General features: G+C 41.3%; 1 protein-coding gene across 1 annotated transcript in view; it reads left to right on the top strand.

Annotated features, from left to right (window-relative positions):
* Nucleotides 1–21,154, top strand: part of MICU1 (mitochondrial calcium uptake 1) — a 149,119-nt gene that overhangs the window by 94,113 nt on the left and 33,852 nt on the right. The window contains exon 8 of the mRNA XM_058671974.1: nt 2,423–2,620. Coding sequence (XP_058527957.1) covers nt 2,423–2,620 — 198 coding nt within the window. The remainder of the gene's footprint in view (nt 1–2,422; nt 2,621–21,154) is intronic.

Here is a 21,154-nt window from a genome sequence, read left to right as displayed (position 1 = left end):
ATATACTGTAGCTTTGCATTTTTCCCGTGGCAAAATGGAGACCAATACATGTTAAGTGGCCTGCCTCAATTCTGCTTTTACTACAGAGTAACTAAATTGGACTCCATGTCTCCAGATTATAGCCATTTGGGGAATGACATAGGATAAAAGATCTTTTCTCTTTTTTCTTCTCTTCTTTCCTCTCCTCTCTCCTCTCCTCTCCTCTCCTCTCCTCTCCTCTCCTCTCCTCTCCTCTCCTCTCCTCTCCTCTCCTCTCCTCTCCTCCCACCACCACTCACACTCTAACTCTGCCCGCTCACTAACTCTGCCTTTCAAATAAAATAAATCCTAAAAAAAAAATAATATACCAAAAATAGGGCAAGTTTTTAGTCTGGCAGTTAAAACGCTGGTGGAATGCTTGCATCCCATATCAGAGTACTGGGTGTTTTTTTTTAAAAAAAAAGATTTATTCCATTTTTATTACAAAGTCAGATATACTGAGAGGAGGAGAGACAGAGAGGAAGTGGAGCTGCCGGGATTAGAACCAGCGGCCATATGGGATCAAGGCGAGGACCTTAGCCACTAGGCCACGCTGCCAAGCCCCAGAGTACTGGGTTTTACATCACAGTTCCATTCCCAGTTCCTTCTTCATGCTGATGCAGACCCAAAAAGGCAACAGATGAAGGCCAAATTACTGCTTCTCTTCCACCCTCTTGGAGCGCTGTATTGAGTTACCAGCTGCTGGCTTTGACCTGGCCTAGCACTTGCCATTGTGCGTATTTGAGGAATAATCCAGTTAATGAGAGCCCTGACTCTGTCTCTCACATTCATTCTCTTTCTCTCTCCCTCTCTCTCTCTCTAAACAAATTTCCAAGAAGCAAGCATGAATATGTTGAACTTAAAAGATTTTTAAAAGAATATGCTGAAGATGGGCCCGGCAGCGTGGCCTAGCGGCTAAAGTCCTTGCCTTGAACGCCCCGGGATCCCATATGGGCGCCGGTTCTAATCCCGGCAGCTCCACTTCCCATCCAGCTCCCTGCTTGTGGCTTGGGAAAGCAGTTGAGGACGGCCCAATGCATTGGGACCCTGCACCCATGTGGGAGACCCGGGGGAAGTTCCTGGCTCCTGGCTTCGGATCGGCACAGCACCGGCTCACTTGGGGAGTGAATCATTGGACGGAAGATCTTCCTCTCTGTCTCTCCTCTCTCTGTATATCTGATTTTGTAATAAAAATAAATAAATCTTTAAAAACAAAAGAATATGCTGAAGTTACAGTTTATTTTTCATTTGGGTACAAATTAGCATCCGTCAATAACAAATCAACATCCCCTAATTGTGTTCCCCTTGAAGGCAAAGCGAAGTATAATTGTTTTTTGTATTCCTTAGCAAATAGACATAGTTTATAATCAGGATATATTTGTCAAATTGAGTTGGTAAAAGGGTAAGTAAATGTTACAGAATATCAAAACTTGAATTACAACCAATTTTGAACTACCTGTCTCCTTGCTCTATTGGTTATGCGTAATAGTATAAAGTTCTTGTGGGGGAGAAAATTAAATTCTTAGCATTTTAACATTGATCTTTATGTCAGTATTAGACTAAAAGACAGTGATAAATTTTTGCTTAAATAAGAATGATATATGATGAAGTATCTAATCAAAATGGTAACAACTATCATTTATTGAATGCTCTCTGGAAAACTCATCAGGGATCTTAGTGTACATTATCTCTCATTGTTACAGCAACCCTGTAAATACAAAAAATGTTATTCTCATTTTACTGAGAAACTGGGAATTGAGTAACTTGCTCGAATAGACATGCTAGTTCTTGATGGGTTGGAAAAGATCTTTCCTGACTTTGAAACTTTTGTTCTTCCTACTTCCTCATACTGCTAGGTTCAAAGACTGCTCAATAAATTAGGAACATTACAGGGCTTTGCATTTAATGAAATAGATCACTAATGTGATGGAAATTCAAACCCAGTTTGTAAAACATCTTCAGCATTTCAGTAACTGAAGACAGTAGGAATTTGTTTACACAAATACAGTTTTAAAGGAGCTATAAGAAGTCCCTAATGATTGATTCAGAGACTGAGGTGCTTTGTGTGTTGTGACCCTGCAGGCCTCATGTGGCTTCCTAGATAGAAAGAACACAGAGGATCATATGCCTGAAATGAGATATGACTTCCACTTGCATTCTGTTGGCTAGTACTGGGCTCTGTAACCACATATAATCACAGAGCAGATTATGTAAGGAACTCTGGCTGGTACCCCAGAAGAAAAGGAAAAGAGGTAAGGAGGCAGCCAGTCTGTCATAGCATCCTTCATGCTACACTGTACTAATTAAACAGTGCAGGCAAATAGTACAGAAGAGTTTATATTCTTACTTTTCTGTGTTTTTTCACTTTGTAATGGTTTTTGGATGGGATTTGATTCTGTTTTAGGTCCAGAGCATCATCCGCTCCCAAACCAGTATGGGGATGCGTCACCGAGATCGCCCTACAACTGGTAACACCCTCAAGTCTGGCTTATGTTCAGCCCTTACTACCTACTTTTTTGGAGCTGATCTCAAGGGGAAACTGACGATCAAAAACTTCCTCGAGTTTCAGCGTAAACTTCAGCATGATGTTCTGAAGCTGGAGGCAAGTGTTGCACAGACTTCAGGAGACCCAATCATATACACACATGGGCGGGCCTGTGCTAGAGGCATGCGGTCTGTCTCCCTCCTACTGTGGGAACTGATGAGTTTGAACCTTATCAGTAATGTACCAGTTGACAGCAGGTAGGAAATAACATGTTCTATAGAAATGTCAAGGAGTGATGTGACTGGAACAGAAAATCAGAAATGTCTAAATTCAAAGCCTTAATTGCCTTTGGAGATTCAGGAGGTCTGAGCAGTTCTCAGCCTGAATAGGTGGCCCCAGCTTTGCTAACACGTGATAGGTACCACAAAGTGATGGGGAAGAACAGTGTACAATTTCTGCTGTCACAGTTTACCAAGACAACAAGACCTAGAAACACAGAGTGTCAGGATTTGTATGCTCAGAAAGGGATCTGACTGTGTTTAGGGAATTACAAGTTTACTTTTCTACTTTTAGACCTTTGTTTCAGTGTGAACCTACTTTAACATTTTCGAAATTTCATGCATTAAATACTGTGACTAAAAACACAGGAAAAATTTGGATGACACTGCTACTTTTGTTTTTAAGATTTATTTTATTTAGGGCCCGGCACAGTAGTCTAGTGGCTAAAGTCTTCACCTTGCACGTGCCAGAATCCCATAAGGACACTGGTTCTAATCCCAGCAGCCCTGCTTCCCATCCAGCTCCCTGCCTGTGGCCTGGGAAAGCAGTCAAGAATGATCCAATGCCTTGGGACCATACACCCGCTTGGGAGACCCGGAAGAAGTTCCTGTCTCCTGGCTTCAAATCAGCACAGCTCTAGCCATTGCGGCCACTTGGGGAGTGAATCATCGGATGGAAGATCTTCCTCTCTGTCCTCTTCTCTTTGCAATAAAAAAAAATTTTTTTAATTTATTTATTTGAAAGACAGTTACAGTGAGAGATCTTCCAGCCATTGATTCCCTTCCCGGATGACTGCAGCAGTGCAGCTGGGCCAGCCTGAAGCCAGGAGCCAGGAGCTTCTGCCAGGTCTCCCACATGAGTGCAAAGGCCTAACTACTTGAGTCATATTTTGCTGCTTTTCCAAACCATTAGCAGGGAGCTGAATTAGAAGTGGAGTAGCCAGGATTCAAATTGGTGTCTGTATTATTATGCTGGCACTATAGGCAGCAGCTTAACATTCTGTACCACAGTACCGGCCCTCTACTTTGTTTTTTAAGGATTTATTCATTTTTATTGGAGAGCCAGATATAAAGAAAGGAGGAGAGAAAAAGAGGAAGATCTTCCATCCGCTGATTCACTTCCCAAGTAGCCGCAATGGCCAGAGCTGAGCCAATCCAAAACCAGGAGCCAGGAGCTTCTTCCAGGTCTTCCATGCAGGTACAGGGTCCCAAGGCTTTGGGTTACCCTCTGCTGCTTTCCCGGGCCACAAGCAAAGAAAGGAAGATCTTCCATCTGCTGTTTCACTCCCCAAATAACCACAATGTCCAGAGCTGGCCACAGCACCAGTGTCACCTACCCCCATTCTATTTTGTTTTTAAACCTTATGTTTTACTTTGTTATCTGCTCTCTTCTTTTCCAAGATTCTGATGTGCTGTTACACCTTTTTCACTCATCTGATTCAATCCAGTTTGAAAAACCACAGCTGAATTCCAGTTTTCATAAGAATACTGTTCATTATTCACATTGTGGGGGAAAAAGCAGAAAGAGGGGATAGTAAGAAGAATCAGATCAAACCATAAATGTATTTTTGTGATTGATACTCAGAGAATTTCCGTTAAAAAAAATAGCTCAGATACTGGAGCTCCACAAAGCCAAAAGCTTCTGTGGTGGGACTGGTAGCGTCATCATAGGGGCAAGTGCTAAGGGATAACAAGATAACTGGATGCAGCCTGCCTTGAGCAGCTTGACAGCTCCTCTCTCAGATAACTCCCTCCGCACTGCTGGATAGAGAATTCCCTCTCTAGGCAGAGCACAGAGCTAAATAAGCATCAGAAAAGGTGGCCCGGTGTGGGCATTTCAACAGTTTGTGTCTGCTGCATGCAAGGAGTATAGTACATCAGCCTAGCAAACGATTTGAAAAGTTTTCAACAGTAATTGAAGCAGACATGATTATTGAGTCAGTTCTTAATTAACTGCCAAAAAAAATCATAAATTGAGCCATTTCTAATGTTTCTAGTTGGTTGAAGCTTTGTTTTTATCTGATTATACACAGAGAACTTTATCTTTGAAGTAACCACAGCACTCTGGTTCTTGCCAGTTAGTGTGAGCAGACAAGAGGTTACAAAGCCTAAATTCTTTAGAATGACACAGGGCCAGTGAATATGCACCTCTGTATTCATACTTCCTTACTTAAAATTTTCTCATGTACTACTTTGTCTTCCCAACTAGATTTATATTTCTTTTTTTTTAGATTTTATTTATTTATTTATTTATTTAGAAAGTCAGATATACAGAAGAGAGATAGAGAGGAAAATTTTCCATCATCTGATTCACTCCCCAAGTGACCACAATGGCCGGTGCTGAGCCAGTCTGAAGCAAGGAATCAGGAACCTCTACCAGGTCTACCACGTGGGTACAGGATCCCAAGGCTTTGGGCTGTCCTCAGCTGCTTTCCCAGGCCACCAGCAGGGAGCTGAATGGGAAGTGGGGCTACCGGGATCAGAACCAGCGTCCATATGGGATCCCAGAGCAGGCAAGGTAAGCACTTTAGCCACTAGGCTACTACACTGGGCCCTAGATTTATATTTCTTTATGAAAGAATAAATAGGAGAAATAGCATCAACTCTGGTTCTAATTGTATATAGCCAGCAACACTTGATGTCTCTTGGAGCCTGACTTCTCATTTATAAAACGGAGCAGAGTTTGAGATGATGTTGGTAAGGTCTGAATTTCCCCATGCTCCCTTATCTCCCTTCCCAAATTGCCAGGTTGAAGTCTTAAATCCCAGTTTGTAGGATGTGACTGTATCTACAGGAGTGGCCTTTCAAAGCTAATGAAATTAATCCAGAGCTGACAGTTGTCTCTATTGGACAAGGAAATTTGGACATGCCGAGATACAGGATGTGAGAGAATGGCGAGAACTGTGAAGAGGCAGCCAGAAGTCAGCCGTGTAATCCAGGGAGAGAGGCCTCAGAGGAAACCAACCCTGCTGTCACTTTGTTCTGTAACTTAGCCTCCAGAACTGTACAAAAAGAATCTGTTGTTTAACTCACCCAGTCTGTGGTATTTTGTTATGGCAGCCCTTTCAACCTGTGGCGGTATTATATTCCTCCATGGCTGGCAGGTATGCTATACCTGTAATACGTGTGTTTTTGCCTTTTTTTGTATGCCCTCTGCCATGTGCATGTAGTAGAAGCCAAAAGGGTTGAGTGATGGAAAGCCCTTACTTTCATTTTGAAGTATATTTCTGATTAAACATCTGGAAAATGGCAGCAATTTTTGCTTTCATGAAATACTTTTAATTTCACTTTGAAAAGTTTGGGTAATTTCTCCCCTCACTACGTTTGAAATATAATCTCTTCACCACAGCTGAGAGGAAAATGGCAATGATTAATAGGGTCTTAATAATTTCTTATGGGTTTTATTATTCATTCATTCTCTTTCTTGCAGATTTTATTTCATTACTTATCTGCTTATCTAAACTTTGGAATCAAAGAGATTGATTGTTTTTTAGTTTTCTGGTGTTTTTTTTTCTTCTCACTATAGTAGCTTTGAGAGCAAAGAAAATGCTAGCTATTTTTTCAAATTTGATGTCCAGCAGGAAGAGGGAAAAGTTTTTGAATATTTACTGAGTACCCATAATCAGTCAGATACTTGTTTATTACTAGTTTTCTTTATTTTATTTCTCATAGACCCTGTCAAGATTTTGGTGTATTATGCTCATGTTAGACATGTAGGAACTGAAACTCAAAGAGGTAAAATACCTGTTATATGATAGAGCCAGGATTCCAATTGACGTCAGTTGGGAGAATTCGATATAAAATTTTTTCAAAAAGAAGAATAATTAGGAAGAGCAAAAAGCCGAATTTCTTGAATATCTACTGTTTTCTTCCCCCTTCACCACCACCACCACCTTTCCCAGTTCTCATGTTGTTCAAATCTTATAAGCAGGAAGAAATCTATTCTTCTTTTGTATTGGTAAGATAGGAACCAAATTAGCAGTCTAATTAAACTTAAGCATGAGAACCACTAGTTTTTTAGATTTATCTTAAATTATTTGAGATGCAGAGATGGCTCCCATTTGCTGGTTCACTCCCCAGATGTTTTCAGCAGAAGGGACTAAGGCCCAGGAGCTAGGAATTGAGTATTTCTTGTGGGAAGCAAGAACCCGTAGCCGTCTGTCTCTACTGCCACCCAGGGTCTGCACTGATACGAAACTGGAGACAGGAGCCAGAGCTGAGAATGCAAGGCAGGCCATTTGATGTGGAACACAGGTAGCTGAATTGCTGGGCTAAATGCCCACTCTCTTACAAGTGTTTTGTTTTGTTTTACATATTTTAATATCCTACTTCTGATCATATCTGTTTCATTACAACCACCTTCTCCCTTCCTTTCCCACCCCCCACTTTTTGTTTTTTAACCTCTCTGTGAACTAAAAACACCTGGGTTTAAAAGAATGCCTTCAGAAAGCATGGTAGAGCCAGTGTGATGAGCGGTACGAAAGTGACTAAGTCTTCACCTTGCATATGCTGGGATCCCAAATGGGCACTGGTCTACATCCCAGCTGCTCCACTCCCCTTCTAGCTCACTGCCTGGGGTCTGGAAAAGCAGTAGAGGATGCCCTGCACCCATGTGGGAGACCTAGAAGAAGCTCCTGGCTCCCTTCAGATTGGCTCAGTTCTGTCTGTTTCAGCCACTTGGGGAGTAAACCAGTGGACGGAAGATCTTTCTCTCTGTATTTCCTTCTCTCTGTATATCTGACTTTCAAATCAAAAAATAAAAATGAATCTTAAAACAAAAAGCTTATTGTTTAAAAAAAACATGGTAGATTTTAAGACAATCTTTTGGAGTTATTAAAAATTTCATCTAAAGCTACCAGAAACTATTGAATTTAGTTCCTTGGAGACAAGTGCAGAGTCTAATTCTGGTTAATATATTCATTGGTTTCTTGAAGACTGTAGGATGTCAGTCAAAAATAAAAGATAATAGAAAAAATTTTTACAGTGTATGATTAATTTTAATTTGGGGAAGAAAAGAGAAAAGGTGCTGTCATGTAAAAGAAAAGTAAAAACTAATTTATACAGGAAGGAGTAATCCAACTTCAGAATATAAAGTGAAAAAACTGAAAAGTATTATCTAATAGACTCCTAATCCATTGCGTGAAAGCTTTTATAAATTGGGATTAACCTGCTTATTTTATAACCACTCATAAATTGTCACATTTTAAGGATGTATAAATATCAGTTGTCTCAAGGTAAATTAGATGTAAAGGATAATAGTAACTATGGTTTCTCAACCTTTGGGCTAAGATCAAGTGTAGGACAACAATAACTGCCCTATTTTCCCAATCTCCAAGGCACAAAAATATTGAGGGGCCGCCAGTGTGGCACAGTAGACTAAGATGGAAACACTTTTGCACATAAGCAATGTCATTATAAAGTATTTTTATGTCTTGCAGTTTTGTCAGGTTATTTCTTCCAATGACTTATTTGTTACATCCAGACATGCATTTACCTACTAAAAATTAACAAATTACACCTATAACATTATCCATCCAACCTAATAGTCTTTCTAGACATCAGGGAGTTTTGAGAAAATAATTTCCTTTTTTAAAATATACAAGTAAATAAAGATAAAAGTAAATTTTCTTTAATAATTTTTAAGTAAGCCGTGTCTCACTATTAATCCATTTGACATAAGTTTTATTTTCTGCCTGTACCACATAACATGGAATAGATTCAAAATCTTTTCCTGGTGAGACTAGACTAGGTGAGCTAGTGTGAAAAAAATAATAATAAAATCCTGAGCTAAACCCTGATTTAATTTGTACTTTCCTTTATTCCTTTTAGCACAAATTTTCTAGCATTTGTGATGTATAGATTCACTGGCTGTAGAATGAGTGGTATAAAACTCCTTTGACATTTTAAATGCACTTGTAAAAAGAAAGATGTATTTATTTATTTGAAAGTCAGAGTTATAAAGAGAGAGATCCTCCTTCCACTGGTTCACTCTCGAGATGGCCACAGTTGGGACTGAGCCAAGATGAAGCCAGAGGTTAGACGTTTCTTCCATGGTAGGAGCCCAAACACAGAAGCAAAGGTAGCCTTTTAAGCTGCTTTTCCCAGACCATTAGCAGGGGGCTAGATCAGAAGTGGAGTCAGGACTCAAACAGTGTCCATAAGGGATGTTGTCCTCACAGGGAGTGGCTTACCTCACTAAGTCACAATAACAGCCCCTTAAATGCAATCTTTGAGATACCTCAATAGTTATTCAGTAAAAATATAAGAGTGACACTTTGTGGTTTAAATGTGTTATGTGGCCATGATCCTTAAAAGGCATTAGTGCTTCTGAATCTGACCTTGCACATTGATCGTTGAGTGCAGAAAACTGTGGATTGATGTTTTTATTTGATTTGCAAATTATTTGCAATTCCAAAGTCAGTGATGTGAATGATACCTTTGTAATTCTTGGCACTGTTTAGAATGTTATGTCTTGAGATATTTTTAACATTCTAAGTTCATTTTGCACTGACCACAAGGTAAAAAAAGGTGCTCATAAGTGAATCAGGAAGATTTTATCTTCCTCCAGTGAAAACTTTTACTCAATCTATTGTTCAAGGAGTCTTAGCGATGATTTTTAAGTGGATTTTAGATGCTTCTCAACTTAGGAATGGGCTGTGTATCAGTGCATAAAAGATATTAAAAAGTTCCTAGATCATTTGTCTGAAATTTGTCATGCAGGAATAGTTAAATGTTTAGTTTCACACACAGCAGAGTGTTTATCTTACAGTAGAGTTGAAATGCAATACAGTGGAACAATAAGTAGAATCAAGGAAGCTGATTGTAAAGTTATGTCTCCATATCTAATTCCCCCTGCAGTCTTGAGAATTTTAACAGAAATTTGCACATACATAAATAAAAATAGTTGACATAATAAAAATAGTTGCCAACAAGAGTTTGCCATTAAACAGAGGCTATTCTCAGTGTTTATTGCATATTCTTTCATTTGATCTTCAAAAGGCTGTGAGGTTGGTGCAAAGATATCAAATTACACACCCCATGGGGCTCGGCAGCGTGGCCTAGTGGCTAAGGTCCTCGCCTTGATCCCATATGGCCGCTGGCTCTAATCCTGGCAGCTCCACTTCTTCTCTGTCTCTCCTCCTCTCAGTGTATCTGACTTTGTAATAAAAATAAAATAAATCTTTAAATAAAAAAAAATTACACACCCCATGGTGCTGACGCGAGGTGTAATAGGCTAAGCTAGCCCACATGGCTGCAGTACTAACATTCCATCCATATGGGCACCAGTTCAAGTCTTGGTTCCCAGCTGTTCCACTTCCAATCCAGCTTCTTGCTTATGGCCTAGGAAAGCAGCAGAAGACAGCCCAACTCCTTGGGCCCCTGCGCCCACATGGGTAACCCAAAGAAGCTCCTGGTTCCTGGCTTCGGATCAGCTCAGCTCCAGCCATTGTGGCCATTTGAGGAATGGAACAGCAGATGGAGAATCTCTCTATATAACTCTCTCTGTAACTCTGCCTTTCCAGTAGAAATAAGTAAATCTTAAATATGTGTGTGTACCCCAAATCTCACATATAGAAAGATGGAGCTGAGGTTTGATTCCAGGCCATCTGGCTTTACAGTCTTTTGTAACTACTAACTGACTCTAGCTTCCAGGAAATGTGCTCAGTGTTCAAGATATATAGATGAACAGCACATTATTGTGCTTCCAAGAAGCTCATCAAGGTAAGAGGAATGAGCCAGACTTCTGTCCAAAGTTACGAATACAGTACAAGAGCTAGGTGTATGATGTGATGAGAATTACAAAGTAAGGTGTCAGTCTGCGAAGTAGAATAGGAAGTTTTCCCAGATGTGGCTGTATTTAAATCAACTCTCATTCTTCACTTCATTTTGTATGATGAGAGTGAGCAGTTTTCATTTGCTCTTTGTTCAGTTACAGATAAGATGAGAAGTGCTGAGTAATGCTAGGACTGGAGCCAGGACGGACAGAGAGAGAATGACCTTTCTTATCAAGTCTATCCCAAGCCAAGCTACAATTAGTACATCCTCTAGGTGTTCTCATGTTGGTAAGGGGACCCAGTGCCCTCAAAGCTGATCTTAAGAAACATGAAAATTAGGGGGCAAGAAAGGAGAAGAAAAGCTTTCTCCAGGTTTCTGCCAAGATCTAGCTGGGCCTAAAGGCAGATTATGTTTATTCTGTCTGTTAGAATGAGAAAGCAAGAACACAATTATGTCTACAGGGAAAGGCGTTGTGGTGTGGTGGATTAAGCCACCATTTGTGATGCCAGCATCCTTATTGGAGTGCCTGGGATTGAGTCTCGCCTCTGCTTCTGATCCAACTCCCCCGGAGGCAAGGGATGATGAGTCAAGTACTTGGCTCCCTGCACTCCCATTAGAGACCTCAGCAGTATCCTGGGCTCCGGACTTCAGCTTGGCCTAAGCCTGGCTGTTGCTGGCCTTGGAGGGCGTAAAACAGCAGGTGAAAAATAGTTCTTTCTCTCCTGTCTCCTTTCACCCCATGTCTGCCTTTTAATTAAATGAAAATAGACATTAAAAAAAATGCTCTTTTTTGTTTAAGATTCATTGTTTTATTTGAAATGTGGAGCCATTGTTTGTTGGGGAGTGCTGTGGAGAAGGTTTAGCAAAGGGAAAGAGAGAGATCTTGCACCTGCTGTTTGACACCCAAATGGCTGTGACAGGTGGAACTGAGTCAGGAAGCTGGTTTGATGTGGAGCAGCTAGAACCCGGAAAGGGTGTTCCAATACAGGATATCAGTGTTGCAAGTGATAGCTTAGGCCACAGTGCTGGTTCTGGAGCTTTTATTTTTATCTCCTATGTAGCCATTTTCAACTGCATATACTTTTCAAATTTCTGATCTTTGAAACTGATGAGCATTTTTTAAGTGAAGAGTTAGGGCTAGTGATGACTGTGTTGATGAGCCCGGAGGCAGGGGAACCTTGTTTTTTTGTTGTCTGTTTTGTTTCATCTTCTAACTAATTTGGCCTCAATGAACTAGTAGGCCTAATTTTTCTCTTTCTTAGAGTAAATGAATTTTTTTTAAAGATTTATTATTGGGCCCGGCGGCATGGCCTAGTGGCTAAAGTCCTCACCTTGAACGCATGGGTCTCCCATGTGGGTGCAGGATCCCAAGGCTTTGAGCCGTCCTCAACTGCTTTCCCAGGCCACAAGCAGGGAGCTGGATGGGAAGTGGAACAGCCAGAGCATGAACTGGTGCCCATATGGAATCCCAACAGCTCATGCAAGGCGAAGACTTCAGCACTAGGCTACTGCACTGGGTCCACTTTTTTCTATTTTTAGCTAGCATTCATTATTATTATTTTTCATAATAAGTAATGTGTACTTAGTATACATGCTGGGCCTTGCACTAGGATAATTCATAGAATCTAAGTCACAAACATTGATAAGATAAATCATTGTTTTATTTATCTCTAGGAAAGGAAAAAAAATTGCTGTCAAGTAAACCAGGAAAAAATACATTCTTTAAGAATATTTAGTTAATTTTCAAATAGTCCTTTATGCTTATTTTCATTATGTCATTCTTGATTATACATAAAAGGGCATTGGAAGCAAAATCAGTGCATTGATGTAAAATTTCTTCACATTCAGGATCCCAACTGTTCTGAATTTCTTTTTGCCTGTGAATGCTGAGTGTTGGTGGTGCCTTTGCACGCAGTGTTTTCTTTTGCGCCATCAAAAGCATCAGTAAACACGGACACCTGTTTTGCAGGCTTTGGCGTACTTGCACAGCGGCAGCCATGTCACAGCTGCTGCCTAGGTAACAGCAAGTGAAAGTAGTGTACTCACTTCAGAGATAATGAAATGTGAGTAGAAGTAGATGTGTCATAGACAAAGTTGTCTAGAATAATTATTTCACATATGGTGTCTAGCTTTAATATTCACAATAATCCCAAAAGAATGGTATGAGTACTGTTATTCATGTTACCTGTTTTGCAAATGAGAGAATCAAGGCTTGGGAAGCTCAGCTTGCTTGGAAATACACAGTTGATAAGTAGTCAAGGTGACCCAAATCCACATCAGTGTGACTGCACTTGCTATCTTCATGTTACTACACTATATTGGCTTCATTTCCATTCCCCCAGGTAATCAACATCTTTAATATGGGTGCTAGAAGAATATCTCAATTCTTCCAGAGAGTAAAACAAAGAAGATATGAGAGAACTTCAGAAAGTTCATGGAAAATGCACATTATGTTTCTAAAACTTAAAAAAAAAAATATGAATAGACTTCAAGAATGTTCTGCACCAGAATAAATTTATTTTTCAGTCCCATTTTTTAAAAGATAGATTTCTTTATGTATTTGAAAGGCAGAATGAACAGAACAAGGAGAGACCAAAAAAGAAGATTCCATCTACTGATTCATTTCCCCAAATGGTTTCCATGACCAGGACAGGACCAGACCAAAGCCAGAAGCCAGGAACTCCATCTAGAACTTCTCTGTTAGTGGCAGAGTGCCAAGCGTGTGGGTTTCCATGCCTTCCCAGGCGATTAGCAGGGAGCTAGATTGAAAGTGGAGCAGGGCCCAGCGGCGTGGTCTAGCGGCTAAAGTCCTCGCCTTGAAAGCCCCGGGATCCCATATGGGCGCCGGTTCTAATCCCGGCAGCTCCACTTCCCATCCAGCTCCCTGCTTGTGGCCTGGGAAAGCAGTTGAGGACAGCCCAATGCATTGGGACACTGCACCCGCGTGGGAGACCCGGAAGAGGTTCCAGGTTCCTGGCTTCGGATCGGCGCGCATCGGCCCGTTGCGGCTCACTTGGGGAGTGAATCATCAGACGGAAGATCTTCCTCTCTGTCTCTCCTCCTCTGTGTATATCTGGCTGTAATAAAATGAATAAATCTTAAAAAAAAAAAAAAAAAAAGTGGAGCAGCTGGGACTCGAACTTGTGCTCATAGGGGAAATCGCACCATCAACTCCTCAGGGGTTTTTTTTCCCCATTATCTTTGACATTTCCTCATATGGCACCCTATGAAGTATTTCTGAGAGTTTACAAAGCAAGAATTTGCTTGAGTGAAGACTGAATGAAAGGATTTGCACAGCTCTGTCCAGCTGGGTATAAATCCTAGCATCCAACTTTCTAATTTAGATAAGTGTTTCTTCTATGTTCTGACCAAAATATTCTCATTTTCCTAATGGGCTACAGTGTAATGATTCTCAGACATCTAACCTAGCTTGAATTTTATGAAGATTGATGACATGGAGAAGATTTCTAATGCCAAGTGACAGAAGAGAGGAATTTTACTGATTGGTTTTCCATTTGTTTTTTTGAGTTTTCAGTGGAGTGGATAAATGACCCTGCATTCTCAGCTAATTTGTCACTCCAGCATAGTCTGAGACTGACCTAGCCTTCAACGTGTGGAATTGCCTATTCCTCCCACAACTTCCTGTGTGTGTGCTGGCTTGCTTACCTATTTTGTTGTCTTTTAATGTGTCAGATGTGACTGAATGTTACTGAGCGATTTTATTTAACGCTGCACTAAGGAACAACTGGGGCTTCAATGCAGAGCCCCATTGCAACTGTTGGAGCAATATTAGCATTTTTATGTGGAGTAGTGATCAATTCAGGAGTAGCACAGTCTCTCTTTTGGTATTCGAGAGTATGGGCTGCGTGGTGTGCCTTGCTCACCTATTAGATAATAAGTGCAGACTGGTAGTTATTAAACCAAAATTATTCCCTGAGCACATTATGTGACCCAGCGTTGTATGAAGCACATTTAATTACAAGGCATAGACCTTTTTTCCATCAAAAAGTATATAATGTTATGAAAAATCCATTTTCAGAAAATAAAATATAATACATAGCTCTGAAAACTCAAGAAAATTGGACATGTTCTGGAATAATAAAGAAAAGTTCAGGTTAGCACTAGGCATTTTTTTTAAAGATTTATTTTTATTGGAAAGTCAGATATACAGAGAGGAGGAGAGACAGAGAGGGAGATCTTCCATCCGATGATTCACTCCCCAAGGGGCAACAACAGCCGGAGCCGCACCGATTCGAAGCCAGGGGCCAGGGTGCCTCCCCTGGATCTCCCACACAGGTGCAGGGTCCCAAGGCTTTGTGCCATCCATGACTGCTTTCCCAGGCCACAGGCAGGGAGCTGGATGGGGAGCAGGGCCGCTGAGATTAGAACCGACACCCAGACGGGATCCCAGTGCGTGCAAGGTGAGGACTTTAGCCGCTAGGCCACCGCACCAGCCGGCACTTGGTAGTGCCAGCATCCCCATATGGGCACCCGTTTGAGTCCTGTATGCTCTGCTTTGCAACCAGCTTCCTGCTAATGCATCTGGGAAAGTAACAGAAAAAGGCTGCAGTGCTTGGGCCCCTGCAGCCATGCGGGAGACCCAGGAGAGGTTCCTGGCTCCTGGCTTCAGGGTTGTCTGGCCCATCTGGGAACTGAACCGCAGATGCAAGGTCTCTCTCACTTCCTTTTATCCCTTCATCTCTCTCTGTAACTATAGTTTTCAAAATGAATAAATAAATATTTTTAAAAAGAGAGAAGTTTAATTCAGGGAAGGACAGGTTTATACAAATAGATGAAGGGGGACAACATCCTAGACAGGGAAAATGACATGAAGAAAATACAAGAACATGGGACAAACAAGTCTTCCCTTTAGAGCCACAGTGTTTCCAGGACCTGTCACAGCTGATGGGAGCCTCCCTTGGAACACACAATGTCACACCTATATTGAATTTTCCTCGCTATAGAAGGCTTTTATATTTGTATTTTACTGCGATGAGAAAGCATTATCCACATGATCACCACAACTTGGGGGAATTTATATTTTGTGTTTTAATGGCTTGATGACTAATTTACATCCTACTGGGTACTAAAAATATGTACTCTCCTTGCCTGTTAGACAGATTATGATATTTTTATCATCAACAGACAATACTGACTTAGAAGGTTTTCTCCCTTTAGCAGATAAAAGATGAAAAAACTGTTGCCACTGTCTTCAACAGTGCTTGTTAAGGTTATCTGACATGGTTTTTTTTTCTATTTCTTTACTTTTGTTTTTATTTATTCAGTCATTCTCAGTAATGAGGAAACATTCAGTTATGAATCACCAAGGCTGAAGTAAACTATCTCAATATTGTCCCTATTTCATAACAGCTCTTCACATTGGCTACTTCCTTCCTCACCTTTACGTCAAAGCAGCACACCAAGCCTGTTGCAAGGAGTCTTAGGTGTGGAGTAACCAGCAAATGAAATCTGCCATTCTCATGGATGCTGACAAGCTGTCAAAGATGCCAAGACAGAAAGGGTGTGGCAGTCTCCTGTGTGTTCACCTTGGCCCCACACCCCAGAGCTCACTGTCTACAGAAATGAGACTCAGATGAAGGCAGATTGCTATTTTCTCTTACCTGAATGTTGCTGGAATATGGCAGTTTGCTCGTTTGCTTTCCTACTGTGATGAGTCTTCCCTCCTAAAATTGGAACATTTTGTTTTTTTCCCCATCAAGTCTTTTGGTTTCTAAATCCCTTTAGATAGCATAAGGAAAGGAGAATCTCCTTGAACTTTAAGTGATATTGGGCCTCTTGAGTCTCACAGGAATATATAATGAAAGGTGCTTCATGTTACTGAAAACCAAAGTTGGATATACAAATACCTGCTTGTTAAGAGATATCTTAGGAGCCAGCACCACAACCTATAATATGAAGTCTGTGCCTGCAGCGCCAGCATCCCCTATAGGTACCAGTTTCAGTCCCAACTGCTGCATTTCCCATTCAGCTCCCCGTTTGTGGCCTGGGAGAGCAGTCAAGGAGGGCCCAAAGCCTTGGGACCTTGCACCCACATGGGAGACCCAGAAAAGAAGTTCCTGGTTCCTGGCTTCAGATCAGGTCAGCTCTGGCCATTGCAGCCACTTGGGGAGTGATTCAGTGGATGGAAGAACTTTCTGTCTCTCCTTCTCTCTGTAAATCTGACTTTCCAATAAAAATAAATAATCTTTAAAAAATAAAGTAAAAATAGGAAAGCGTTGCCTGCATCTCAAATCAAGTTCAAGTCCCAGCTCTGTTTTCAATCCCAGCTTCCTGCTAATGTGCTAATGTATACCCTGGGAGGCTCAAATGCTTGGGCAGCCCACATAGGAGACCCAGACTGACTTCCAGTATCCTGGTTTTGGCCTGGTCATCCCTGGCTGTAGTGTGCATTTAGGAAATAACTCAGCAGGTAGAATAAAAATGTTAAATAAAATAAGAACAGATCAGAAACTGAGACCAAAGAGAAAGCTGCCCCCCCCACACCCTTAATTACTGTGTGGGCAAGTTATTTAACTTCTCTCTGGCTATGGTTCCTATTCTATAAAACAGAATAATAGTAGCACCTGGTGTGTAGCATTGTGAGAAGCACAATATGAAAACAGCTTGCAGGTAATAAGCACTGTGATGTTACAGGTTAGCTGTTCTCAAGACTGTTCTTACATAGATCAGCATCTTGGACAGAGACTATGAAGGGATAAATGAGGAAGCATTCCTTGCCTCCAATCGGAAATGTTCCCCCACACCCGCACCCCTCCAGAAGTGTTGAGCTGACTGGGTTTTTCCTCTGTGTGTTCTGTACATGTTTTATGGACCCGCTCCCCTGTGCCAAATCTCCTATCTGGTGAGTGTGACAGGAGTGCAGGACTGAAGTCAGTGTACTGCTCCAACCAGCTTTAAGAGTTTAATCTTGAAGTCATTCATGTGTTGAGTAATAAAGTTTCTTGCATTTACTCTTTCTGCTCTTCCAGTTTGAAAGTGGTGTTTTATAAGCAAAGACTAGGCAAAAGCAGTAAGAAAAAGAAGGATGAGAAGTACTAGTTGAGCTTAGTTAATGCTAAGAATCAGTCAAGGCTGTTAGCTTTTTGGACAGTGATACCATGGTGATAAGAACATTAATTGCTACATTTATACATTGCTAAACAGGCACCAGACAGGGTGCTAATGTTTTGATGTGTATTATCCCACTTTGAGATCATGACTGTTGTCCCCCATTTTTGATGAGGAGAGGTTGAAACCTTTGAGTGCTAAAGCACATGGCAGCAAGCACAGGTTCAAGCCCAGGTCTTTCCAAAACACCATATTCTTAGTCACTTCAGTATATTACCTTCTGTGGAATAAAGCCAAAGTTAATCAAACCTTGAAACTCTTTTCCAGTTCTAAAGTATTTTTTCCTGATATACTAAGTCAAATAAATCTGGATTTTTTTTATTATCCTACAATAAATATCTTCCTATCTTTCTGGTTTTGGCTGTCAGATTAGAAAGCTAACTTTTTTTTTTTAAGAAAGCTAACTTTTAATGTGTATTGGATTTATTTCTGGTTTTGTTTTATGGAAGGTTCATCTTTTCCTGCTTTATATGATCAAGATTCATGCCATTTAGTCAGTTGATAACCAACCATAACTGTCTTAAAAACAATCTTCAAATGGAAGCGATCTTTGCAGGTGATGTAAGGTGATCTAACACTTCAGTTTGGTGGTCTAGAATCACATGGTCCAAGACTCTAATGAATTATTTTGACCCTTGCTGAAAGCACTGAAGTATGTTGCCTCCCCTTGCCAGTTGGTGTTGGCAGTGGTGAAAGTTCAGGCTCCCTGTCTTCTCTCCTGGTGCCCTCTGCCAATTGCAGAAATGTAGACTTCACTTCAAACTATGAAGTGGGTGTCTCAGGCGCACTGGGTGTGTTTATAGAAGAGAGCTTTGCCTGGAATCATTTTTCCTTTGATGGACCTAACAGAAAGTTATTCTGAGAGTTCTGGTAGTAGCAGCAGGGGGATGATGTAAAAGCCATTCACTGTCAGATTGAAAAACAGATGTATTCAGCCTCATGGCTTGAGTTTACTATGCAGTTTTGTGTTGTGCAGCTCAGAAGTCAGAAAAAGCTTAGCGCCACCCCCCCCAAAAGTATTATTCTGAAATATTTGAATGCTTGTTTGAGGGAAGGATTTTATTATGGGGTTTTGACAAGGTCTCCTGAAAGGTAAGTGTATGAAAAAAGGCAAGGTTAAAGTTTGCATTTGTTGGAATACGTTAACCTCAAAGTCTTTAATACAAGAAACCTGTCTTAGAGACCCAGATTTGTTTTGTCTTTGGCTGTTCTCGTCTCGTTCTTTATTCCGTTCCTAATACATGTCCTTTCGCTGGCTTTGTGTCTTCCTGCAGTTATTTCATCCAGGTATGTGTAGACCATCTGTCCTTCTCTCAACAAACAGCAGGGGTGGAAATGAGAGGCACAGGAATCCTGCAAAGCCTCGCACAGTTTTTTGGCTCCATTTTTCGGGCCCCTCTTGGCCACCTTTACAGTCCCCTGGAGAACAGCAGGGAGTCGGACAGCTGTATCCCTTTGAGAAGGTGGCAGTGAGTACAGAAGGAAAGGCTCAACTGTGCAGCTCTTCCGAATACAGAGAAGCAGTGCAGGTGGTGGGCGGTGCACTGGAGTGTACACGCTGTGTGCCTCAGGAGCCAATAGAGCAGAATTCCTTAATTGTCATAGAAATGAAACACAGGAGGTTCAGCCAGAAGTGAAACATATGTTTGGCTAGGTAAGATGCAAATCAGTGATTTGAATTTCTTCCAGACCTGTAAGTTTTCAATTATGTGATAGTTTTGTGATGACCCATGTGTTGCCCCAAAGACCCTCCCCTGTCTTTGGTCCTTGATTGCATACATATGGCACCCCAGAAGTGCACCTACAGGATTGTACAAGTTTAGGCTAACACTCCTGTTCCTTAGAGCCTCAGGAACTGTAACTATTCCCTTTGAAAGTCTACTCCTAGTGGCTGGCATTGTGGCACAAGAAGTTAAACCTCTACCTGCAATGCCAGCATCCCATAAAAGTGCCAGTTTGACTTCTGACTGCTTGATTTCCAATCCAGATTCCTGCAGTTATGCCTGCGAAAACAGTGGAAAATGTCCTAAGTGCTGCTTGGGGCCCTACCATTCACATGGGAGACCCTGATGAAGCTCCTGGATTTGGCTCACTTTAACCCTAGCCATTATGGCCATTTGGGGAGTGAACCAATGCATGGAAGATTTCTCTATCTTTTCCCCTCCCTCCCTCCCTTCTCTCTATCTCCCTATAATTCTGCCTTTTAAATAAAATAAATAAGTATTGTTTTAATCTACCCCTAGTGGAGATTCTTGAGGTATTATCTGAAGCTCCCTTGCCTTTGCACAGTAAGTCTTCTCAATACATGTCGAGTGAATAGGACATTTGTGCTCTGTTTCCATCACCAGCTTTGTGAGTAAAGAGAAACAGCTCTCTACAGCTCTCTGCAGCCATGTTTAAGACTTCAGAAATAAGGCACTGGTGTTTCCTAAGATGAAGCTAGAAGCCTAAAGGACAGCCTCTGCCCAGAGCCAAAGTAGTGAGGTTTAACATGGCCAAACTACACAGATGAGCTGAAGTTGATGATTTTTAAGTCCTTTTGGACCTCAGTTACTTAAAAATAGTAACAATAGAACCCATTACCAAGGAACATTAGTAGAAATATTCATTCACATAGTGGAATAGTTACTTCGGTGTCTCCACTAGAAATTGCCTGTCCTGTCTCTGAAGCATAACAGAAGGGGTCTGGGCTCCGTGCTCTTGTGAGAAGCAAAGAGTGCAGGCCTTTCATTAGCCTTGAGCAAGCTGCGGCTGCTGCCAGTGTGATGCACACAAAGCATTCAGCCTCAAATCCATCTTATGGGAAAGAGCCGAAAACTCATCTACGTCAAGCATATGGATTGCCCCCAGCTATGCAGTTTTGCAGATAGAGGCAGAAAGGAATGCTCTAAATTATTGACACCTGGGCTGGAGAGCAGGGACCCCAGCCTTGTTTGCCTTGGCTTGCAGCAGCCCATCAAGGAACTTTTACCAGCTTTTACCCAAGTATTAGATTTTACTGAAAACCCGACATAAACATTGCAGAAAGCATACTGATTTTCAAAACTTTGTCTGACCTCTGTTTGTTTCAGGATGGTGAATTGAGCCATCAGTCAACCTTAAATTGAATCCTGAGAACTTCTGGTATTGTCAAAAATTAATCAGCTCTGTAGAAGTGATGGCATAACAAACATAAAATATATTGAGTGGTTGAATGGAAAAAGAGGCTTTCACTTCATATTGATGATGCTGATTTCTTCAGAAATGGGTTTGCTTTTCACTTAAATGTGACCTGTGCACCCCATAGCAATGATAAGTTTATCCAGAGCAATGTTGCACTGGCCTACAAGGTACATGTGTACTGCCACCTAGAAGTATGAGCCTGTATCATATTGAGATAGTCTCTGGTCCCAGACATGGCTGAATCTGAATCTCAGCTCTGTCACACATTCCAATGATGTTGCCTCCATTTCTCATCCGCAAAGTGCAG

The sequence above is a fragment of the Ochotona princeps genome, chromosome 13, assembly GCF_030435755.1.
Source record: "Ochotona princeps isolate mOchPri1 chromosome 13, mOchPri1.hap1, whole genome shotgun sequence".
Lineage (NCBI taxonomy): Eukaryota > Metazoa > Chordata > Mammalia > Lagomorpha > Ochotonidae > Ochotona > Ochotona princeps.
The sequence above is the reverse complement of the archived record's forward strand: the minus strand, read 5'-3'. Positions and strand labels throughout refer to the sequence as shown.